General features: G+C 42.7%; 1 protein-coding gene across 3 annotated transcripts in view; it reads left to right on the forward strand.

The window, feature by feature from the left end:
* DIAPH3 (diaphanous related formin 3) overlaps positions 1-20,214 on the forward strand; it is a 264,878-nt gene extending 244,664 nt beyond the window's left edge. For all 3 annotated transcript variants that reach the window (XM_064174349.1, XM_064174365.1, XM_064174358.1), the window contains one exon: positions 18,702-20,214. In XM_064174349.1, coding sequence (XP_064030419.1) covers positions 18,702-18,958 — 257 coding nt within the window. In that variant the 3' untranslated portion in view covers positions 18,959-20,214. The remainder of the gene's footprint in view (positions 1-18,701) is intronic.
* Positions 20,215-23,554: the final 3,340 nt, after the last annotated feature.

Raw genomic sequence — 23,554 nt, forward strand, 5'->3', positions numbered from 1 at the left:
TTGCAAAGCTCACCTTAAAAAAAGGAGACTGAAGAGCACAGACAGCACAAGGAATGTTTGTACCATGGGCAAGGCTCAGAATGCTGGTTGAAAGGCAGGTCAGGTGCTTCTGCGCATGCTGATGTGAGAAGGAAATGCAGAATACGTTGTGATCGTGGGTGGGAGCTAAAGTCTAGGCCTGCAGAGGAGTGTATGCCAGGTGGAACTGGTACAGTAAGCAACTGATCAAAAGACTAAAGAGGAAAAAAAAAGTAATTGTGTTAAAAACTGCCTCGAAAATCTTCAAACTATCACGTGAACAGCTTTCATCAAAGTGGGATGTGCAGTGACATCTGAGTGCTTCTCACAGTATCTGCAGTTTTACTGGATGTGCCTGGGCTAGACTTTAACTCTTCCTTGTGGCAGAAGAAATGCTGCTGTATTAGTGACTAAACAAGTGGTGAGACTCACACCTCAGCCTTGGCTCTCGCTGAGCAGCACTAGTACAGCATCAAGACTTTCTCTCCCTCTATCCCCAGAAGGTACACAGCAAGGATGCTGGAGATGAGCAAGATTTTGGGAGGGGATGTAAGCAGCGCAGCTGACCTAAACTGATAGTCCATACAATATGATGTCATTCTGCAGTAAAAACTCAGGGAAAGGAGGAGGAAGGGGGAACATTAATGACTATGGCTTTTCTCTTCCCAAGCAAGTGAGGCAGTGCTTTCTAAGGAGGTGGCAGAACTTGTGCCTGCCAATGGAGGACTGCATCAGCTCCTTATTTCGATTTGCCAGCACTCACAGCTTTTGCTATCTACTTTAAAATATTATCTGCAGGTCTTCTTGCCTTCCTTCCTGTGATGGTTTGAAAGTTACCCACCCCCCACTCTTATGAAATCACCCAGAATAGACTCAGCCAGCTGGAAGTTGAGGAATGAAGCTTTGTGTTTACAGCTTAGCACAATATACAAGCAGATATTTACAGTATATATCACAAATATATACAGCTATACACAGAAATATACAAGTTAAAAGTAATACAGAAACACAACACCCTTCCTAAAAATGAGAGCCCCCAGGAGGGGCTTCCAACCACCCTTCCACCTTCTTTCCACCCCTCTACCTTTGCTTTACATGCAAGGTGAGTTTGGAGGATCAAGGAGGTTAGAAGCAGAAGGATTAATTACACAGAAGCAGCCCAGGGAGAAACACAGACAGACACACACACACACACACACTCTGTCTTATCTAGATTTGTATTCTTGCTTTTATACATCTCAGCAAAGCTATGAGTGAAGTAGACATCACCATTGTGTTTACAGCCTATAATTTCTCTCGTTAAAATATTCCAATTTGCCTCAAACTAGCACACTTCTGTTCTCTCCTCATGCGGTAGAAAAGGGATAAGAGCAAGAGGTCAGGTGGATGCTTGTCTGTTGGCCAGAGCCAACCTACCACAGGAGTGCTTCTTTTTTTCATGTATTATGTTACAACCTTAAGCATATTTTGAAAGGATTACATTTTTTTTCCAACTTCCTTCAGAAAGTCAGTTCACAAGTTTTATGCTTTAATGTGTCATAGTAGCAGTAGTTTTCATTGCATGCCCAGAGTAACAAGAGAGAAAAACATTAATGCTAATTCAGATAAACTTCAGTGGTCTTTGCTGTAATCTGTTGTCCTCTGAATTCTTGCACTGTTCAACCATTTACATTTAACATGTGAGTGCATTTTGCTCAGGGGTGACCTCATTGTTGTCTACAACTACCTGAAGGGAGGTTGTAGCCAGGTGAGAGTTGGTGTCTTCTCCCACGCAACCAGCGACAGAACAAGGGGACAGTCTCCAGTTGTGCCAGGGGAGGTCTAGGCTGGATGTTAGGAGGAAGTTCTTCCCAGAGAGAGTTGATTTGCCATTGGAATGGGCTGCCCAGGGAGGTGGTGGAGTCACCATCCCTGGAGGCATTCAGGAAAAGCCTGTATGAGGCACTTAGTGCCATGGTCTAGTTGAGTGGCTAGGGCTGGGTGCTAGGTTGGACTGGATGATCTTGGAGGTCTTTTCCAACCTGGTTGATTCTATGATGATTCTATGATGATTTGGCTGTGCATGCTACAGGGAAGTAAGTTAAGCATGTATTTTTTTCTGTATGTGACTGACTGGACTTATGTATTATTACTTTAATTACCCCACAGGCAGTCTTCCAATGCGTGATGGTGTGTAGGTCACTGTTCTGCAAGCCCTTTGACATGACAATTCACAGAATAATTTTCCTGTCATCACATTTTGATTCATTGTTACGTCATTTCTTGGGCTTTTTCTCTTGCTCACATTTGCTTAGCAACCAGAGCACACATCTCTTATACTTATTATTCAAGTAATCACCCTCTGCGGCACATAGATGCATCAATTAAAGCCTTACAATGAAGTATATTGTTCTGTGTGGAATCCTCAGGTGTCAGGAATTAAAAATGGGTTTTAAATGGCACAGACCTTCTTCAAATGGCTAATCTGTGTTTATATTAAACAAACAAGCATGTTAACAATCAATAGAAAATGGATTATAAATTATATTGTTCTCTAAGTGCTTATTCTCCTCTTAAAGATTTAACAATTTGCATGCAGCTCTGACATATCTGAGCGCTGAACATCTCTTTTAGATATGGGGTTTTTTATTTGATGCAGATCAGTTTCCTATCTGCTGTATTTACTCTTAACCTGTATTCATTATAAACATTTTCTGACTAATTTTTAGATTTAGGTAAATTTCACAGCAAATTATTATTAGAATGAAACTCGAGTACCCAGAAGCTGTCAAGACGGTTCAGTGATTTAATGTTGGCATCCTGCAGCTTTGGCTGTAATCAGCAGATGCTCTGGCATTACCATAAATGTTTTCTTAACTGTCTCTGTGAAGGAAAAAAGTGAAGTTTTTTCCTGTTTGGAGTCTGCTGTTTCTGATTAAATTTGATGGTCTTCTTTTACATGATGAATATACCATGATGATCTCTCACCATTAGTTTTAATACCGACTTTTGAGCTAAACATGCTTACAAGACTGGTTCATAAGTCAGAACAGACGAAGGAAAACCAAGTCTGCATAAGAATCTTGTGTTTCAGTGGCTTGGGAGGCTTTACTGCCTTCTTCCTTCGTATCTCAGTAAGTGTAAAGGGTTTGGTTTTTCCAGGCTCTCATTTGTTCGTGTTCTACACAATATTTCCTCTGTAAGTTTCTCTTTGAGGGGTTTCTTCTGTCAGTGCAAAGATGTGCCATGCCTTAGATTTCTAGCAAATAAAAAGTGTCCTTTGATACACAGCAAGATTAACTTTGCTTAGCTGATTATCGCTAAACAGTAATTGCATACAGCCGATTAGGAAGAAGAGGAAACTGCAAGTGCTGTAGTTAGCTTCTGATGGGGTTTTTTTTTTGTACCAAAGTGGCTGCTAAGGGTCTAATTATCAGAATATCGGGCAGTAAATATGATCAGCATATGAGGAATGCATTAGTGATGTTAAACACAGCGTTTTAACTTCACAATGACCGGATTGATTACCCCCCACAGTGTGTCTTGAATTTGGCTCCTGATAATTCAGTGATATTTGGAAGAGTCAGTAAAAGCTGCCTTTAAAAAAAGAAATCCTTTTTTAGAGTCTTTTGAGATACCTAGTCCCTTCTCAGAGCCATTTGTCACACTTGCAAAGCACAGTTGTTGGTGGCAAATACACCTACGGCTGGATTATGTGCAAAGTGGAAGCATTTTTTTGTATCCCATCTCTCTTCCCACATGAGGCTCAGGGGTGACCTCATTGCTGTCTACAACTACCTGAAGGGGCATTGTAGCCAGGTGGGGGGTGGCCTCTTCTGCCAGGCAACCAGCAACAGAAGAAGGGGACACAGTCTCAAGGTGTGCCAGAGAAAGTATAGACTGGATGTTAGGAGGAAGTTCTTGCCAGAGAGAGTGATTGGCATTGGAATGGGCTGCCCAGGGAGGTGGTGGCGGCACCATTCCTGGAGATCTTCAAGAAGAGACTAGATGAGGCACTTGGTGCCATGGTCCAGTTGACTGGCTAGGGCTGGAGGATAGGTTGGACTGGATGATCTTGGAGGTCTCTTCCAACCTGGCTGATTCTATGATTCTATGAGCAAGGCCCAACTACAGTCCATCCCAAAGAGAGGAAATAATCAAAGTGAAAGTAATTAGAGCTTCATATAAAAAGCAGGAGCAGGGAGGTCATTCTGCCCCTGTACTCTGCACTGGTTAGACCACACCTTGAGTCCTGTGTTCAGTTCTGGGCCCCCCAGTTTAGGAGGGACTTTGAGATGCTTGAGCGTGTCCAGAGAAGGGCAACGAGGCTGGTGAGAGGCCTTGAGCACAGCCCTACGAGGAGAGGCTGAGGGAGCTGGGATTGGTTAGCCTGGAGAAGAGGAGGCTCAGGGGTGACCTTATTGCTGTCTACAACTACCTGAGGGGAGGTTGTAGCCAGGAGGAGGTTGCTTTCTTCTCTCAGGTGGCCAGCACCAGAACAAGAGGACACAGCCTCAGGCTGCGCCAGGGGAGATTTAGGCTGGAGGTGAGGAGAAAGTTCTTCACTGAGAGAGTCATTGGACACTGGAATGGGCTGCCCGGGGAGGTGGTGGAGTCACCGTCCCTGGGACTGTTCAAGGCAGGATTGGACGTGGCACTTGGTGCCATGGTCTAGCCTTGAGCTCTATGGTAAAGGGTTGGACTTGATGATCTGTGAGGTCTCTTCCAACCCTGGTGATACTGTGATAGTGTGAATTGTCAAAAGGTATATATATGATCTTGGAGAGAAGGGGAAGATGAATCACTTTTCCTCTGCCTTTATTTTCCAAAATTTAGTTTTGTTTAAGGATCTTCTTGAAAATGTACTGTTTCCTGCTACACAGTTGTAGTCTCCTTGATAGCCTTTGACTGGTTTCTGCAGAGCTTTGCAGAGGAGAGAAAGAACCATAATAATAATGCTTGAGCAATTAAAGTTACATGAACTGAGGCAATTCAGCTTCATGCCATCTCCAGTGTATTTGTGATGGCAGTCATGGGTGTTATTTTATACAGGTTAAACTTCAGACTCAGGTCTGCTTCTCTTGAGAAGCACCCATGCTATAAAGGAGCACAAATATCTTCAAGATTACATCAATGTTGTGGAAATATTTTTTTCAATCTACTTAGGATTTGGAGTGCTCATAAATACATTTCCAGATCAGTAAATCACTACACTCTCACCTGTCATAGCAACAACAGCATGTAGCACTCTTTTGCTCTACTTCCATCCAGAAGTGTATTTAAATGGTTTAAAAAACATTTTTAAATGAGAGGAGCCAGGGAGCCATATGCTGTTGTTGTGATCTTTTGGAGAAGAGTGAATGACAGCCTACTGTGACCTCTGCAGGCAAGAACTGCTCCAGGACATTGGGGTCTGGTACCCGTTACAGGAATGTGAGAGGATTATATTTCTACTCAACCCTTAAAACTAATACTCACCTAATTTACTTTGAGCTCTAGCTTTTCATCTTTATGCTGCTCCAAAAAAACCCTTACAGAACTCTGTGGATTCCCTTGGAAGCAGATTGGTTTTAGTAGTAGCAGCAGCAGTAGTAGTAGAGAAGTGCAACAGGTGATGAGGGAGAGACAATTTTCCCTTTGGGTTTCCTCTGACAGTACAAAATATTTGTACTCTTCCTTTGAGCAATCCAACCTACCAATGCTCCAACTGCTGAGATAAACCTGGGAACAGAAGTTTGGGCTACAAAAATGAAATACCAATTATATGGGTTTGTAGCAGTGACTAGAATAGCTAGGGAATAGCTTGTAAACAATTAGTATAATGAATGGTAGATAAGAAATAATTTGGTGATAAAGTCTTAAAGCAATTACTAGATGTAGTTACATAGGGGGTTTAAATATTTATGCTAAATAGTAAAGGTATAACAGAAACAATATTACTTAGGACCCCAGTGAATAGAGTCTCATAAATATCAGCTCAGTCTTTAAGATTTGCTTTGGGTTTGTTGAGTTTTTTGCATTCCAGAGCTAGGAGGCTTCCTACTGCATCGTCCTCTGCAACATTTGCTAAAGAAAAGACAGACACAAATAGTGTGTTTCTTTTCCATCTTGGTTATTTTCACCAGTATGTTTTATATATATCATTGGATGCTTCTGTCCAGGAATTCTCAACTGGCAGGATCTGAGGAGCAGGAGGAGAATCTCGTGCTGTCTCTGGCATGGTTGTTCATGGCTAGCAGGCTGATAGCGTGTGCAGACAATCCAGAGTCTGCTTCCTGGTTATCTCAGCAGCAGTGGCTGTTACCAGGCGATGATAGGCAGCAGGCATGCAACGTGTGCGCAGCTGCTGGGAGTATGAGCTCCACAGGTAAAGGCAATACAGGATCTGGTCCTGATAGCAATAGTGTGCAGATGTGCACAGCTGGCTTAGGAGACTATGGTGGCCTCTTCTCCCAGGCAACCAGCAATAGAACAAGGGGATACAGTCTCAAGTTGTGCCAGGGAAAGTATAGGCTGGATGTTAGGAGGAAGTTCTTCACAGAGAGAGTGATTTGCCATTGGAATGGGCTGCCCAGGGAGGTGGTGGAGGCACCGTCCCTGAAGGTCTTGAAGAAAAGACATGGTCTAGTTGATTAGCTAGGGCTGGGTGCTAGGTTGGACTGGATGATCTTCGAGGTCTCTTCCAACCTGGTTGATTCTATGATTCCCCTTTGCATCTGCCAATAACTTTCCATTTTATGCATATTCCTGAAATTGTCTTATGAAAGTGTACCTTGAAAGCAGCATTCATCTATAGGTAGATTCTGTACAGGTAGGTTTGGAGACTAAATATGTCTGCTGCTCAGAGGCATCAGTGACAGTTTGTTATGTGGGACCTGTGTAAATTATCACAGTCTGAACAGAAGGCAGTTTTAAACTACAGACCTCTATGTATCTTGTCACAGATCACTAGCTTATACAGCCACCATTTTTGAGTCTCAGTTAACTCTAAAGAGGATTTGAAACAACAGGCTATGATATACTTGTGAACAAAGTGAAAAAAACAAGTAATAAACCACATTTCAACAATTTAAAATAGTCAAAATATGTTTACTTCCAATTTTGTTATTCTCTGACTTAAATAAGAGAAAATGTTGATATTTACCCTATTTTGTACCTTCTGCCACTAGATATCTCTGGAGATTAATGTTTATCTTTTTACTCTCTTGATCCTGACATAAATGAGAAGATGAATTTATTATTCATTAGCAATAAAATTACACAACTTTGTTTATTTGATTTAAAATTAAGAGACGTACTTTTGCTGCCCAGGGAGGTGGTGGAGTTGCCATCCCTGGAGGTATTCAAGAAGTGTGGTGGTGTGGGAGCTTCAGGACATAGTTCAGTGGTCGCAGTAGTTGGGTTATGGTTGGACTTGACCTTAAAGGTCCTTTTCAACCTTAGTGATTCTATGATTCTATTTTTCGATTTAATATTTTAAGAATGATTCAGACTTCATGCTGTAAAAATCAATATTGACCCCAAAGTAGGCTTCTGTTTTGAAAAGTTCCATATTGCAGTGTTCTAGAAACTCCCAAACTTAACTTCTTTGGGGAAGGATGCACAAGAAGACATAGAAGTTCCACAGTTATTCTGAGCGAAATGGGGAGGATGGCAATCTCCCAAGCCTGAATTCAGACATCTTCAGAGGTTTCTTTCACATGAAACCTTGGGTAATTTCTATCAGTAGTCTAATTCACATTTTTGTTCTCTTTTTTTTTCCTGATGGGCACTCAAGACTTTCCTTTAAGTCCCAGCAACATAAAGTTGCATTTCTTTTAACAAAAGTCACTGCCAAATTAGAGAAGAGCATATATTAAACAGAGAAATTGGTCCTCAATGCAAATACAAAGTACGTTTTGGAAAGACAGGGAAAGGGCTGAATGATCAACAGGAACTTTGAGAAGTTGTAGGTAGGTAGGAGATTAAAAGAAAGTTTAAAGACTTTGCTTTAGGGCCAAGTAAAAGAGAGCTGGCCCTGCATAATTCCTCTCATCACAAATGAGTTTGCTCACAGTTTGTAATTGAATTTCTTTGAAATATAGTTTCTATAAATTCTCTATGCTGACCTCACTTTGTGCTGACATACTCTATTCTGGCCTTGGGAATGAATATAAACGCCCCTATATTCACTGTTCCAGAAAACTTTCTCTCACCTAGATTGGATATACACACCAGTGCTTATTCCTTGTGTTTCACACCTTTTAACACAACACTTAGAACAGCAGCTATTAAATATGCATAGAGATTTTGGCTTTTAAAGAGCTCCAAAAACCAGTAACACTTAATTACTGTCTGATTTACATTAATCAAATTATGAATGTTTAGCCTGAAATACTAATATCATATAGAATCAACCAGGTTGGAAGAGACCTCCGAGATCATCCAGTCCAACCTAGCACCCAGCCCTAGCCAGTCAACTAGACCATGGCTTTTCTTGAACACCTCCAGGGACGGTGCCTCCACCACCTCCCTGGGCAGCCCATTCCAATGGCAAATCACTCTCTCTGTGAAGAACTTCTTCCTAACATCCAGCCTCATCCAGGCTTTTTTTGAACCCCAAGCAAAGATCATCTGAGTACAGCTGCCACTCCCATAGCTGTGTAGAACTAAAGTAAGGTGTAACAACGCACCAGCACTCCTTTAACAGTTCAGGGACATTCTCCAGTCCTAATCTTGTCAGTCACAGAAATGATTAAAAAGACAAAATGAAAAGTGGCAATTAAAAGTGTTTAAACTATTTTCCACCACACTGTCCATCGAAGAGCTGCCCCAGTTTGTATGACTGATGTTATGTAATAGATGTGGACATTTTAGTTACATAAATCCTTCAAATTATGGATTAAGTTTCCCTTCTGGGTGGTAAGGTAGGATTTTAAGAAACATAATCAGATGTAGTTGTGTTCTGACGCAGATGCCAAGGTCTGGGAATGGATTTTGGAAGGCCAGCTTTGGGCTATATAAATGGCATTAAGGAAAGGGGTGTCTGAAAAAAAAGTCAGGATTCACAACTGTCCTGTGTCTTAGGCTCTAGTACAAATGAGGGGGGAGGGGTGTCAGTGCAGGAAATGAGACCAAGGAAAACAACAATTCATTATTTTATTTTGGGGCATTTCTGATAGACAAAAGCTCAGAGTTTGGCACCTGGAAGTTCAAAATGACCATTTTCAGAATTGGTGGGCGTTTTAAATGTGAAAGCTGAATCTAGGTGCAGCCGAAGTGGGAATTCAGGCAGTCCTGAAACTGAAAACCAAGGTCCTCAAATATCTGCTAGCAGCGCTTCTATTTAGCCTGTCAAAATAAGGGCCTATGAAACTGAGCCAGTATTGCTCACTGCATACAGAAAAAGTAGTTCACACTTAGAAATTATTTTACTGCTTTCCTTATATCTTCAGCAAAGCTTTATGGATGCTTTATACTTTGGTATCAGCAGGGGAACCCTTTAGGAACATCTCCAGACTAACTCTTCAAGGACTTCTGTTTATTGAGACGGATCAGAAAAGGGCCATGAGGATAATCAGAGGGCTGGAGCATCTCTCCTATGAGGACAGGCTGAGAGCATTGGGGTTGTTCAATTTGGAGAAGAGAAAGCTCTGAGGATACCTTATTGTGGCCTTCCAGTATCTGAACGGGGCCCACAGGAAAGCTGGTAAGGGACCTTTTAGGATGTCAAGTAACAACAGAAATCCCATGAGGTGAGACTGAGGGAGCTGGGGTTGTTCAGCCTGGAGAAGAGGAGGCTCAGAGGTCATCTCCTTGCTGCCTACAACTACCTGAGGGGAGGCTGCAGCCAGGTGGGGGTTGGTCTCTTCTGCCAGGCAGCCAGCAACAGAACAAGGGGACATAGTCTCAAGTTGTGCCAGGGGAGGTCTAGGATGGATGTTAGGAGGAAGTTGTTGCCAGAGAAAGTGATTGGCATTGGAATGGGCTGCGCAGGGAGGCAGTGGAGTAGCCATCCCTGGAGGTGGTCAAGAAAAGCCTGGCTGAGGCACTTAGTGCCATGGTCTAAGTTGATTGGCTAGGGCTGGGTGCTAGGTTGGAGTGGATGATCTTGGAGGTCTCTTCCAACGTGGCTGATTCTATGATTCAGTAGGATCTGGGGGAATGGGTCCAAGCTAGAGGAGGGTAGACCTGCCTGGATGTGTTCCTGTGTAATCTGATATAGGTGATCTCGCTCTGGCATGGAGGTTGGACTAGATAATCTTTCAAGGTCACTTCAAATCACATTCTGTGATTCTGTGATTTAGATCAGATATTGGGAAGTTCTTTACCATAAAGGTGGTGAGACACTGGAACAGGTTGCCCAAAGAGGTGGTGGAAGCTTCATCCCTGGAATTTTTTAAGGCTAGGCTGCATGTGGCTCTGGGCAACCTGATCTAGTGGAAAGTGTCCCTGCCCATGGCAGGGTAGTTGGAACTAGATGATCCTCGAGATCCCCTCCTGCCCTGACAATTCTTTAACAGGGGCATATGCACTGACACCCTCAGAAGAGCTGTGTTATACGACTGCTTTCTGAATACACTTGTTAGGGTTGCTTTGGATCATGCATGATGCTGCAGCCAGTTTAATTTGTGAAAGGTGGACAGGACTTCCAGACAGAGGCTGGACCACTGCAAGCATTCCAGCTTGTGGAAATGCTGTACAGCTTCATCCGGGACCAGCACTTTGTTCTGCTGTCAAAAGCACAGGCGCTTTCTCCTGCAGTTTCCCTGGGCCAACGTCTGAGTGAGCGCCAACACGGTGCTGTAGCTGTTCCCTGATTCAACTTCCATGCGTTAGGGACAGGGAACCAGAGACACACTGTGACAGCACACTGGGGAGCAGATGAGGATTATGTCTAGAGCTTTTACTTTTTCCAAGCCAAAGCCATTTGGTATGAGAGCACTCCCTCAGAGTATCTTGTGGCACAGGCAAGTCATGACTTACAATGTAAGAAGAATTTGCATCTGTGTTAAGGTCAGTGTGTGAAAATCCCAGCGTAGGCACAGCTTAAGCAATATGATGGAGCAAGTGGAGCACAAGCTGCAGAGATCAGAACTATTGCAGTGGGGGGCTGAGCATTTTTCCCGTGTTAACTTGGTAAAAGATGTAATGAGGTTGTAGCTGCCATTGTTCTTTCTAATGTTTGGGTTTTGTCATGCCTCACGTCGAGATGCATGGCCACAGTACAAACACAGAGTGCAGTTCTCCCTCTTGCATTTGCATCTATTTTTCAATCGCTGTGCAAGTGTTTACATAAAAACTAAATACGTCCTTAGCATCCAGACTTTTATTGAGAAACTGTGCAAGGAAATAAAGCTTTTCTAAGTCCTTTGTTATTTTAAATGCTTATTAATAATTGAAAAGAAAATCCATATCTCCAGTCAGTCCCTTGTAATCCTTTTTGTTCTCTATTAAAGGTAATGTATAGCAGTATTATGCAGGGTATAAAAATCTCAAGCTGACCATATTTTACTTCCCCAAGTTCACAACAGGCGAGTCTCATACTACTGATTTTTTGTTGTTGTTCACATGCTAGTACACAGTTTCCTTTGTCTGAATATAAAGTCTGTAGCCTTTCATAGATTCTGAGCATATCATTATACATTATTCTATGCTAGGACACCATCTAAACTATGGAAAGCTGTTAAGCATAATTTTCTGTGAACTGAATTTCCTGAGCATTTGCTGTTAATCAAAGTAATTGTACAAGACTGGTATCTAGATGAGAGTAGCTGTTTGGCTCTAGGTTATGTGAATATGATTTTTAAATGTTTCTGATTAGCAGCAGTGATCAGAAAATTTTTATCTGTGAAAACTGAATTTCAATAGGTCTGAAGGACCCACAAGAGTTAGATATTGAACAAGGGAAAGGAAAAGATTTGAATATGAAATTTAGACCCTGAGACTCGAGTAACGTACAATGCAGTCTCTGCCTAACCTGTGCTTGGAAGCATTCAGTAGCAGTCAAGTCACATCTGTTGGGGGTAAATGTCTTCTCACTCCAGTATTTAGAAAATGTAGATATGAATTTAAAGTTTTCCCTTTTTTAATTTCATCTGCATGGTATTGTGCTAAAGGTGAATGACAGGTTTGGATTACTAGAAGTGAGCAAACATTAGAAATTCATCTCAACTAGGGCCACTCTATACAGCAAATTAATAAGCTCTGTCGTTATCCAGTGGTTTTTAATGTCTGATTTCTTTTTACCTTGTCTCAACTAGGTCCAGTATATACAGCAAATTAATAAGCTCTGTCTTTATCCAGTGGTTTTTAATATCTGATTTCATTTTACCTTGCTACTGCCAGAAGGTACACCTTGCTACAGTAGGTGGACAAATAGTGCACTTCCAGAAATGTAAACTGCTTTCTTAACAAGACTTCATGTAGAAGTGCCTTTCCTTGAGTAGTTTTCTTTAACCTTTAATAATTTTATTATATTCAATAATATATTTGAAACAAAGCATGTTGCTGTCTAAATTAATTTATTTTATGCTGTAGTTTGTTTCAAATACAGTTTATTGCCAAAAGCACAAACTAAATGTAGCTTGTGCTAGTTTGAGCCTAGCTAGAATGTTTTGGTGAGAAGAACTAGATTACAGGCTGTGAAAGGAAAACAAGGCTGATGTCTGCCTCGCTCATAGGCTTGCTGAGATGTATAAGAACAAGAAATCAAAACATAGATAAGGAACTACTCATGCTGGGGAGCTCCGAGCTATGCCTCTCTCTCTAACCTCACCCTCCATTTCTCTGACTAATCCACTTTGCTTCCTAACCCCCTGGACAAACCTCCATTCTTCCTTGGGACTGGGGTAAGGTTGAGAGGGGTAGGGGGAAGGTGCAGGGGTGGTTGGGAGCCTCTCCTGGGGACTCAGGTTTCTGGGAGGGGAGTTGTGTTTCTGTATTACCTTTTACCTTGTATATTTCTGTATATATCTGTATAGGCTGTAAATATCTGCTTGTATATTCTGCTAAGCTGTAAATATTAAGCTTTATTCAATTTCCAGAGCCAGCTGAGTCTAGTCTGGCTGATTTCCAAAGTGTGGGGGTGCGGGGAACACCCAAACCATCACACAGGTATAGAGTGATGTGATGGCTCAGAGTAGCTTGGGGAAAAGCCTGCTAATTTTTCTATGGTTTGTGGATTTTCCATGGACACTCTTGCTGTAGGAACATCATTAAAATGGTGGCCAATATCACTAAGCCATCTCCTTGCTCTTGCAGGCAGCCATATCAAATAATGCCTTCAGAAACCAATCAGATTCCTGCTCATAATAAGTTCCTGTATTTTGCTTCCACCTCTATGTATGTGCATTCCAAACCTGAATTACTTTGCTGGTTTGAAAGGTTTTAATTTCTGATGGAAATGCATTAATGGCTCTTTATTCTTGTGCTTATTCTGTTAGTTAGTTGAGGCTTGGGACATTTCTTGAACATAACTAACTACATGCTTTGTAGCCTTCATCACACTGAACTAAGGAAGTCCAGGTCTTCTACTGTCTTGATCGAAGCCACATGGTAACCTACAGCAGCTTGCAACCCTGTAGCTTTAAATTCATATGCAAGGGGCATTAAACTACCAACCTCACCAGTTAGAGGTTGAAAATGCATTTCTTTGGTTTAGCCACTGGAGGCACAGGATGTGAGGGGAGTATAATAGCAATCCCAATTCATGACAGTGGAATGGATGGGGTACTAAATTACCAATGCATGCAAGTTTTGGATCAGTGTGTGAAGCAGTACAGGGTGTGGAAGAGCTTGGGGTTAACACAAGTTAATTCTTGTTTGACTAAAATAAGCAATTGGCAGAGTAGAGATCAGTATTTCTGGGGAATTAGTGACACTCTTCACCTTGCTTGTAACTAGCTGATTTTAAACTTTGACATAAATGGAAATGATCCTTCACTGTGATAAGAAGAAAGCCACCAGCAGCATGCATACCTCAACTATTAAAACAGTTAATTCTTTAGGGGCATATTTACCAATGTGAAATTGAGGACTGGAAGTAAATATGTATGTTTTCTGAGCCAGGCTTAGCAAAGTTCATTCTTCCTCAATGAGATTCACTACCGGTCTCCTAAGCAGGGAAACCCTTTACCTAGCATCTGCTAACAATACTGGACTTGCACTTAGACTGTTAGATGCACATAGAAATGTTATGTGGAGAAGTCCCAGGACCAGTCTTGTTCAACATCTTTGTCGGTGACATGGACAGAGACATTGAGTGCACCCTCAGCAAGTTTACCAATGACACCAAGCTGTGTGGTGCAGCAAACACGCTGGGGGGAAGGGGTGGCATCCAGAGGGACCTGGACAGGCTGGAGAGGTGGGCACAAGCCAACCTCATGAAGTTCAACAAGACCAAGTGCAAGGTCCTGCATCTGGGTCGAGGCAATCTCAAGCACAAATCCAGGCTGGGCAGTGGCTGGCTGGAGAGCAGCCTTGAGGAGAGGGACTTGGGGGTGCTGGTGGACAAGAAGCTCAACATGAGCCAGCAGTGTGCACTTGCAGCCCAGAGGCCCAACCAGATCCTAGGCTGCATCAGGAGAAGTGTGGCCAGCAGGTGGAGGGAGGTGATTCTCCCCCTCTACTCCGCTCTGTTGAGACCCTACCTGGAGTACTGCATCCAGTTCTGGAGCCCCTATCACAAGAGGGATGTGGAGCATGTCCAGAGAAGGGCCATGAGGATGCTCAGAGGTCTGGAGCAGCTCTGCTATGAGGACAGACTGAAAGAGTTGGGGCTGTTAAGTCTGGAGAAGAGGAGGCTCCCAGGTGCCCTTATTGTGGCCTTGCAGTATCTGAAGCGGGATACAAAAAAGCTGGGATAGGCTATCAGGTAGTGAGAAGACTAGGGGTGATGGAGCAAAGCTGGAGATGGGGAGGTTCAGACTGGGCGTGAGAAGGAAATTGTTCAGCATGAGAGTGGTGAGAGCCTGGCATGGGTTGCCCAAGGAGGTGGTTGAGACTCAATGTCTGGAGGTGTTTAAGGCCAGGCTGGATGAGGCTATGGCCAGGCTTATCTAGGGTAGGGTGTCCCTGGAGTTGGCAGGGGGGTTGGAACTAGATGATCCTTGTGGTCCCTTCCAACTCTGACTGATTCTGTGATTCTAAGTTCCTCCTTTGGCTGAGAGAAGATACCACCTGATCGAGGAAGCAGCTGAAATAACAACTGTGAGATGATAAAACAGAGTTTAGATAAAAAGTGGCCAAATATTTTCCTTTTTTTAAATTATTGACACGAAGTGTTCAATATTTTGTGTAACGTGGCTGAGACCAAAGCATTCTCAGTAGTTAGGAAGTGCTGCTAATCACTAGTGTAGTGTGTTGTGTATTGAGAACATGACACTGTGATTTCTCTGGTGTTGTCTTCACTTCCACAACATCTTCACTGCAGAGGAATCACAAAAGGTAAAGCAAGGACTCCTCTCAGAAACTAGCCAGTGATTAAGTAATTTTCCTAAGCCTGCTTCCTGTGGTTGCAGGATCCCTCAGACTGAAGTGAAGGGCACCAAATGCTCCACCCAGTAATCTGTGCTGAGAAAGTCACAAATACCAAAATGATTGCAGGTCTTTGAAAGGGGGAAAAACGAGACAGCTGTACCCACCTTTACTCAGTCACTGTCCTCACACAGCAGTTCCAGGGCACAGGCAGCGAGTTAGGGGTTGTACCATTCTGCAGTGCTGTCTCAGTTGCTGCTACTACTTCACAGCTAACTCACAGCCATTCTCTGCTTAGACAATTTGCTGTTCACTCTGAGGCGCCTTACTCTGCCCCTCGCAAACTGTGAGAAACTGGGGACAACACTGCTGGGTTTTACTTTGAGGTCCCAGTTCCTAAGTGCTTACCACCTCTGTTACTCAGTCTAGTTCATTATACCTAATTGAGTATTTTGGGAGGTTATTCTTCCCCTGTACTCAGCACTGGTCAGGCCACACCTTGAGTACTGTGTCCAGTTCTGGGCTCCTCAATTCAAGAGAGATGTTGAGGTACTGGAATGTGTCCAGAGAAGAGTGATGAAGCTGGTGAGAGGCCTGGAACACAAACCCTATGAGGAGAGGCTGAGAGAGCTGGGGGTGTTTAGCCTGGAGAAGAGGAGGCTCAGGGGTGACCTCACTGCTGTCTACAACTATCTGAAGGGACATCGTAGACAGGTGGGGAGTGGCCTCTTCTGCCAGGCAACCAGCAACAGAACAAGGGGACACAGTCTCAAGTTGTGCCAGGGGAGGTCTAGGCTGGATGTTAGGAGGAAGTTGTTGCCAGAGAGAGTGATTGGCATTGGAATGGGCTGCCCAGGGAGGTGGTGGAGGCACCGTTCCTGGAGGTGTTCAAGAAAAGCCTGGCTGAGGCACTTGGTGCTATGGTCTAGTTGACTGGATAGGGCTGGGTGCTAGGTTGGAGTGGATGATCTTGGAGGTCTCTTCCAACCTGGTTGATTCTATGATTCTATGAAGCAGTTAAATGAACTGCAAAGTAATTAAAATGTGGTTGTTGGTACACTTTCCTTCAGTACCTAATTTGGTTTTGCTCTTTTAAAACCTCAACACCTGTACTTAATGACTGGTTAAATGGCAATATGTCTTTCACTGTGAAAAGAGTATTGATTTCCATAACAAATATTTTTCCCTCTGCCCCTAAACTGAATGTAAACAAAAAGGGCCTCGGTACAGCTAGGATTTGTATACTGGTACAGGTGGCACGCTCTCATCAGCCTGCAAATGTGTGCTCAGAGTCAATAAATACAAACATATAAGTAGAGTGGGAGATTTAAGAGTCTGTGTGCCAGATATGTTTTAATTATATAGTGTGGGTTTATTACATATAATTATAAAGATGTGTTCATACCCAATGTGATGGCCTCCTGTGATTCAGAAAATCTAAAATGAGTGCTGCTTCCTCTTCAGGGTCAGATTATTTTCCATAGTATGAAATAGAAATGACATTTTTCTGCTAAGTGCAAAATGTGGTTGTTACCAAACTTTAATTAAGAATTGTTTGCCTGATTTAGAAGATAATAGAAAGGAAATATTTATTTTCTTCTACTTGCCAAAAGGTGATCAGACTTACAAAATCACCTGAGATGGTCCAAGAAAGTGCCTAAAATCCTCATCCATCACGGAGAGCCCCTGGTCAGGGAATGACAGTGCAGTAAATATCTTCAGCAGCTGCCTTTTAATGTACAAGCTGTTTTTCAGTAGGAATTTTCAGCACTCACATAAAACACACTGTCATGAGTGACTGCCTGTGCTCCAAAGTCATTACTATTGGGATGATGGAACATCTTTCAGCGAATAACCAAAAAACTTTAAATGTCATGTCAAGTTTGCTGAAGCCATTTTCAAGCCTCGCTCAAGGTTACATGAATATTGAGTATGCCTGGGTTTAAAAAGTTTGAGATCTATGAGAGGGGTCGCTCACATACAGGTTCTGACAACAGTCACTTGGTTTGGTGAGGAGAACAGAGTAAGAAATCCTTCTGCTAATACACGCCAACCTAGCAGTACTCCTGGATATTAACCTGTACAGAGTACAACTTCTGACAGTCAGAGCCAAAGCTGTTTAGCATAAAGTAGCAAGTTATGCAAATTGGAAAAATCACTTGGAAAGAAAAATTGTTACAGTGGATAATTAAATTGAAGTAGGTTTTTAAAATGCATTTTAAACTTTGAACAATCAAAAAAGTATGTAAGAAATGTAATTAACCAGATAAAACCTAGGAAGACACCAAGAGGTGCTGAGTACTCTGTTTTCTTTTCGACGGCAGTAAGAAAAGAATACATCATCAGGCTCTGTCTGTGGTTCTGGAGAAAATTTGGATGCTAATCTAATGAAGTCATATAAAGCCTGTAGCATTTCCAAGAGGTCAAGCCCACAGCTTTTGGAGTGACATTTTCTGTCTTGTGTCTTTAGCAATCATTGCTAATTCTAGTACATCATCTGCATGGAAAATATTCCTAGAATCACAGGATGGTCTGGGTTGGAAGGGATCGGTGAAGATCATCTAATCCAACCCCCTCTGCAGTAAGCAGGGACATCCTCAAATAGATCACATTGCCCAGATCCCTCTTGAGCCTCACCTTGAGTGTCTCCAGGGATGGGACATCACCACCACCACCACCCTGGGCAGCCCATTCCAGTGTTCCACCACCCTCTGGTAAAGAGTTTGTTCCTAAATTTGTCTGATTAAAAGGTTCCTGGTGGAGCACCTGGGTAAAATGACTCTTTTCCACCAATATGGTTAGATGGTCATTCTCCACTTTATTTCTGTGTTGCAGCAAGTTATATGCTTTCTTGCAAGAGGCGTGCACAGCTAACTTAGTTTAGGATTGGCACATGTGGATAGCTCTGGTTGGTCCAGGGTTACAAGCATGGCATGGATAGGGTGATATACAATAACATTCTGAGGGTCAGCCCCTAGGCTGGCTAACCCAGCCCCCTTGGGCTGGCTAACTCTGCCCACATGCAGCTGGCACTCCACCCCCTGCAGCTGCATGTGGGGGGTGCTACCCAGCGCCTGGTGTCTTAGGTCCCAAGATGGACTCAAGGACACTTCCCAGGGTGGGTTGCTCATGTTTACCATTTCATGTCCTGCTAGCAAAAAACTCTCCATAAAAGGTCTTTTCATATTATGAGATATTGCAACTGAGTATTTTAATAGTGAAATGTTTGTTTGGTTTATCTTCTGCAGAGAACCAGAAAGGACAACTGGAGAAGTCATGTTCACACCACAATATCAGTTTAAACTTGACAAGAAGCCCAGTCACCAAAGAAGTTACTTATGATGTGGAAACAAGTTCTACGGCATGGAATAAGGCTGTTGGCAGAAGGGAAGGCTGTCATGGAGAAGGCAACAAAGAAAGGAAAACAGATCGTGTCGGGTCTCCTTCTAAGGGGGAAGCTATTCCAGAAGTAGAAGCGCTCCTGGCAAGACTACGAGCGCTATAGAGTGTAGTGGATTGAATCAGAGCTGTAGTAGCCTACACCTGTAAAGATACTCCAATTTTCTGTTACTGCCATCACACCATTCTGAGTCCCCAACTCCTCTGTGGACAAACGATCGACTTTTAAACCGTTTGCGTGCAAGATTGTGCAAAATGATGCCGCAGTTCTGCGTCATTGCAAGGTTATTTTTATTACATGTTTTTAGCTACTGAGCATACAAAAAATCTCAGAAGAAAACAAGTTGTACATTATTCCACGACACAATTCTCTTAGTAGACAAACTGCTGACCACGTGTTTTGAGAGCTTCTCCAAATAGAATACCTTTTAAATACTGTTAAGTCCTCATGCCTTGGAATAAGGGGCAGTAAGTAACAGGAAAAAGTGTTCTTGTATTTTCTACTGCAGTTTCTGTATGTAAGAGTTTTTTTAGCACCTAAAAGGTATTATAGCAGCATCCTTTGCAATTATGCTAATAGGAAAAATGTGTCCTGCAAATCATCCATATTCCACTTTGAGATCGTCCCAGAGCACCAAAGCTCACTGAATTTTGTACGTATACAAAAATGGAAATCCATGGCGGTAGAGAAGAAATCTATGCAAACTATATACTTTATGTGTGATTAATCTCTCACCCTTGTTAAGCTTAGTTATGATTATTATATAAAAATAATATATACCATTTCTGTGATTGCAAGGCTTTTGCAATTGTGTTCATAGCGGGGGGGTGGGGGGAGGGAAATATCTTCACAGTTATTTACCAGAGCAATACTTTATCTTTTCGCCTGTGAGTTAATACGTTTCTATAAAAGGAACATGTAATGGAAACGGTTTTTACAACTGATTTTGCACAAACTCATTTTCCAGTAGCCTCTGAAGTCTTACTTGCTAGCACAGTAAGCATCTTGCACAGAACTGCGTCTCTTGTATCGTGCTGCCGTTGTGCACTGTTACGTCTTCGCTATTGTATTTATGAATCGCGCATCATAAAGGATCGCTGCCTGTTCCCAGGAAGCTACTATTAGCATCTTTGTTCCGTCATTTAAATCTTCCTTATTGTAAGAGTGTATTAAGTATCTCATATCTTTCTTCTGAATCACTCTATTTTTCTTTACAAAACGCTGAGAATTATCTCTCTCAGTAAGAGTCAGTTAGAGGAAAACAGTGTTTCAATGCTCCAGCGCTTTTTACATCATCCCTGTTTCAATTGCCTTCGTACTTCCTGCACTACATATTAATAAAGTTCATTAGAACTCTGAAACCAGACCTGTTTTTACATACTGCATGGAGGGGTGTTCAGCCATCATGGGAATCAGCCCCATGTTTCTGGGGGTGCTCTGTTATTACACTCTAATTACATTTCCCAACTTAGCTGAAAAAAATAAGAGGTATAAAGATAAGATATAGAAGGATATGGAGAAAGCCCATCAGGCAGTCGTTTCGCCATCTCTCCTTTCAAACAATGGACAAAGCTGCCACACAAGGCTAATGTTGGAGAGATTCTTGCTAGCAGAGGACACGAAATGATAAACATGAGCAACCCATGCTGGGAGCGTCCTTGAGTCCATCTTGGGAGTTAAGATACCAGGCGCTGGGTAGTTCCCCCCACATGCAGCTGCAGGGGGTGGAGTGCCAGCTGCATGTGGGCAGAGTTAGCCAGCCCCAGAGGCTGACCCTCAGATTGTTATGGTATATTGCCCTATTCATGCTGCACATGTAACCTTGTACCCCCTATATGTAACCAATCTTGGTGGAGCACGCCTCTTGCAAGAATGCATATAAGTCTCTGCATAAAATGGACTATGACCATCTAACCATATTGGTGAACAAAGAGTCCTTTTACCCAGGTGCTCCACTGGCAGGCTGCCTTTTGTAACTTGGCATTATATAGAATAACTACAGAGCTGGGGCTTATTGCATCTTTAGTGGGTAACTACAAATCCAACTGCTGCTGTCTGTTCCACTAAAATCTTCTGCGCCCCCACTCTTTAAGACTTACAACCTCTGTTTACAGGGTACAGTAAAAATTATTATCTGCAAAGTGCAACATGTTTGACTAAATAAAATGGTGTTGCAAACACAAAATATGTGTTAAGAGAGGAGAAAATGTAGCTGTTCACTGGCTGTCTTTGCTTGCTTGAGGACATGCTAAAGTAAAATGATTAGGCGTAGAGAACTGTCTCTGAAACTTCACTGGCAGGAGGACCAAGTGAAGGAGGAAGCATGAATTTGTTTTCCTGAACACAGCAAAGTTGTTCATTTGAATTAGTGGGTAACAGAAAACTGGCAGTTTGGGCCACTTCTGAGTAGTTTATCAGGCAAAGGAAAGTTACAAACCGCTGACATTTTCGGTGAACAAAATGCTAACAGCCTAGCATCTTCTAATTTAAAAATACATATTTAGGTTTGAAATGATAGGCCCTCAGCTACCTTTTCTTACAGTCAGGTAAGCTTTTAGAGGTGTATTGCAGGGGTTTTGGTCCTAAGATACTGTGTTTCTGAATTAATCCTTTCAAGTGCCCATCAAGGTAATTCGTAGTTCCTTTTGTATAACTAGGAAATGAAAGAGAAGAAAGCTATACAGCTTCTTAGAATCCTTGTACATACAGTCTGTAATTCTTTTCCCCCTCTGGTATTTCTCTGTACCAGTGGCATTCGATGTATTCAGAGTTCAAGTACGCAGTCCAGTACACAGTAAATGTTCTTTCTACATTTCACCGCTCTTTAACTTCTCTTATGTGATGGTTTAGTTGTTCCCCACCCCTCACACCCCCCACTTATGAAATCACCCAGACTAGACTCAGCCGAGCTGGAAATTAAAGAAAGAAGCTTTATATTTACAGCTTAGCACAATATACAAGCAGGTATTTACAATATATACAGCTATAGACAGAAATACTTGATGTTAAAAAGTAATACAGAAACACAACAGCCCTCCCAGAAACCTGAGTCCCCAGGAGGGTAGTCCCCAGGAGGTAGATACCTCTCATACCACTGCACACTTTCAGATGAATGCACAATAATGTGTTCGACTTCAAGCACCTCGCACGCAGACTGCGCTGTTAAGTGTTTTGTTTTTGTTTGTAAGTGCTGCCCATTTTCCAGCCGTGGATTTGTGGTTTTTACAGATCTCTCCCATGCTGCACGTCAAGCATTACCCCAGAAATTCAGCTGTGTCCTTGCTTGCTGATGAAATTTTACTATTATGGAGTAATTGTAGCGCCCTGCACTTTTACCCGCCTGTAGATTTAATGTTTCTCCAAAGGCAGTGGTTCATCTTAAAGTGATACTATTTTATCCATACAATGTAGCTCACTAAACTGGCCTTTGGACCCCTTGTTCTTAGACTTTAAAAGGAGGCTACAGCAATCTGATCCAGCACCTACTGAGACGAAATCAAAGGCTCCTGTTGACTTCAGTGACTGCTCGAGGCAGCTCCTAAATGGGATGATTCAAAGTGCAGCTTTAGCCCGGAGGCAGATAGCTGTCATTGTGGGGCTTTATTATCTCATTGCTACCAGCTCCAATCTGTGCGGTTTTTAAAGCATAATTATTATTTTCTAGTTACCAGCCCAATAAACAAGTTCCTGAATAGGTGAGTTAAATTCCTCTCTGAAACTTTACCTGTAAAAGAATGAGCCTATAATCAGGTTTCATGTAACAGTTATAAAATCATAGAATCATAGAATCAGGCAGGTTGGAAGAGACCTCCAAGATCAGCCAGTCCAACCTAGCACCCAGCCCTAGCCAGTCAACTAGACCATGGCACTGAGTGCCTCAGCCAGTCCTTTCTTGAACACCTCCAGGATGGCTACTCCACCACCTCCCTGGGCAGCCCATTCCAATGGCAAATCACTCTCTCTGTGAAGAACTTCCTCCTAATATGCAGCTTATTCCTCCCCCAGCACAGCTTGAGGCTGTGTCCCCTTGTTCTGTTGCTGGTTGCCTGGGAGAAGAGACCAACCCCCACCTGGCTGCAAGAAAGGATGTCAAGCATCAGAGTCAGGATGGATGCAGTGTACAGTTCTCATATGTCTTCTTTTGAGCCATGAAGTCCATTCAAAAGAAGACATATGGTCTACAAGCTGGCATTCCAGTCAGTGGCTGAACCAACTGAGAGACAAAACAATCAGAAAGCAGTTTTAAAGGCATGTCTTAGAATATGTTGTCTCCAACGTTGCCTGTTGTGTCACCCCACAAACTGTTCATGGGCACATTGATAAGGCTCAAACTTGTTTCAGGCCCAGTTTAACAATTATATAGCACAGGTGATCATGGACCAATGCCTCAGCCTGTGCCAAGACCCTTCGTAGAGAATAGCTGGAGTCTTTGTGAACTTGAAATCCATATTCCATCTGTCTTACCAACCCAAAGTATGTTAGCACACATCTTCTGTGCATCCAACCCTGACTCAGACACATGTTACAGACTAGGAGTAAGAAACTGTGGGTGAAAATTTCTCTGTATCACTGAAATTGGTCATGCTGGACAGAGCTAATTCCTACCTTTACCATAGGTTTAGCATAGTTGTTAGTGCACAAAGGTTAGGCAGTAGTGCTGAGAAACCTGCCAAGTCTGTTTGCAGGCAACAGTCAGCACTC

Source organism: Pogoniulus pusillus, chromosome 3 (genome assembly GCF_015220805.1).
Source record: "Pogoniulus pusillus isolate bPogPus1 chromosome 3, bPogPus1.pri, whole genome shotgun sequence".
NCBI lineage: Eukaryota > Metazoa > Chordata > Aves > Piciformes > Lybiidae > Pogoniulus > Pogoniulus pusillus.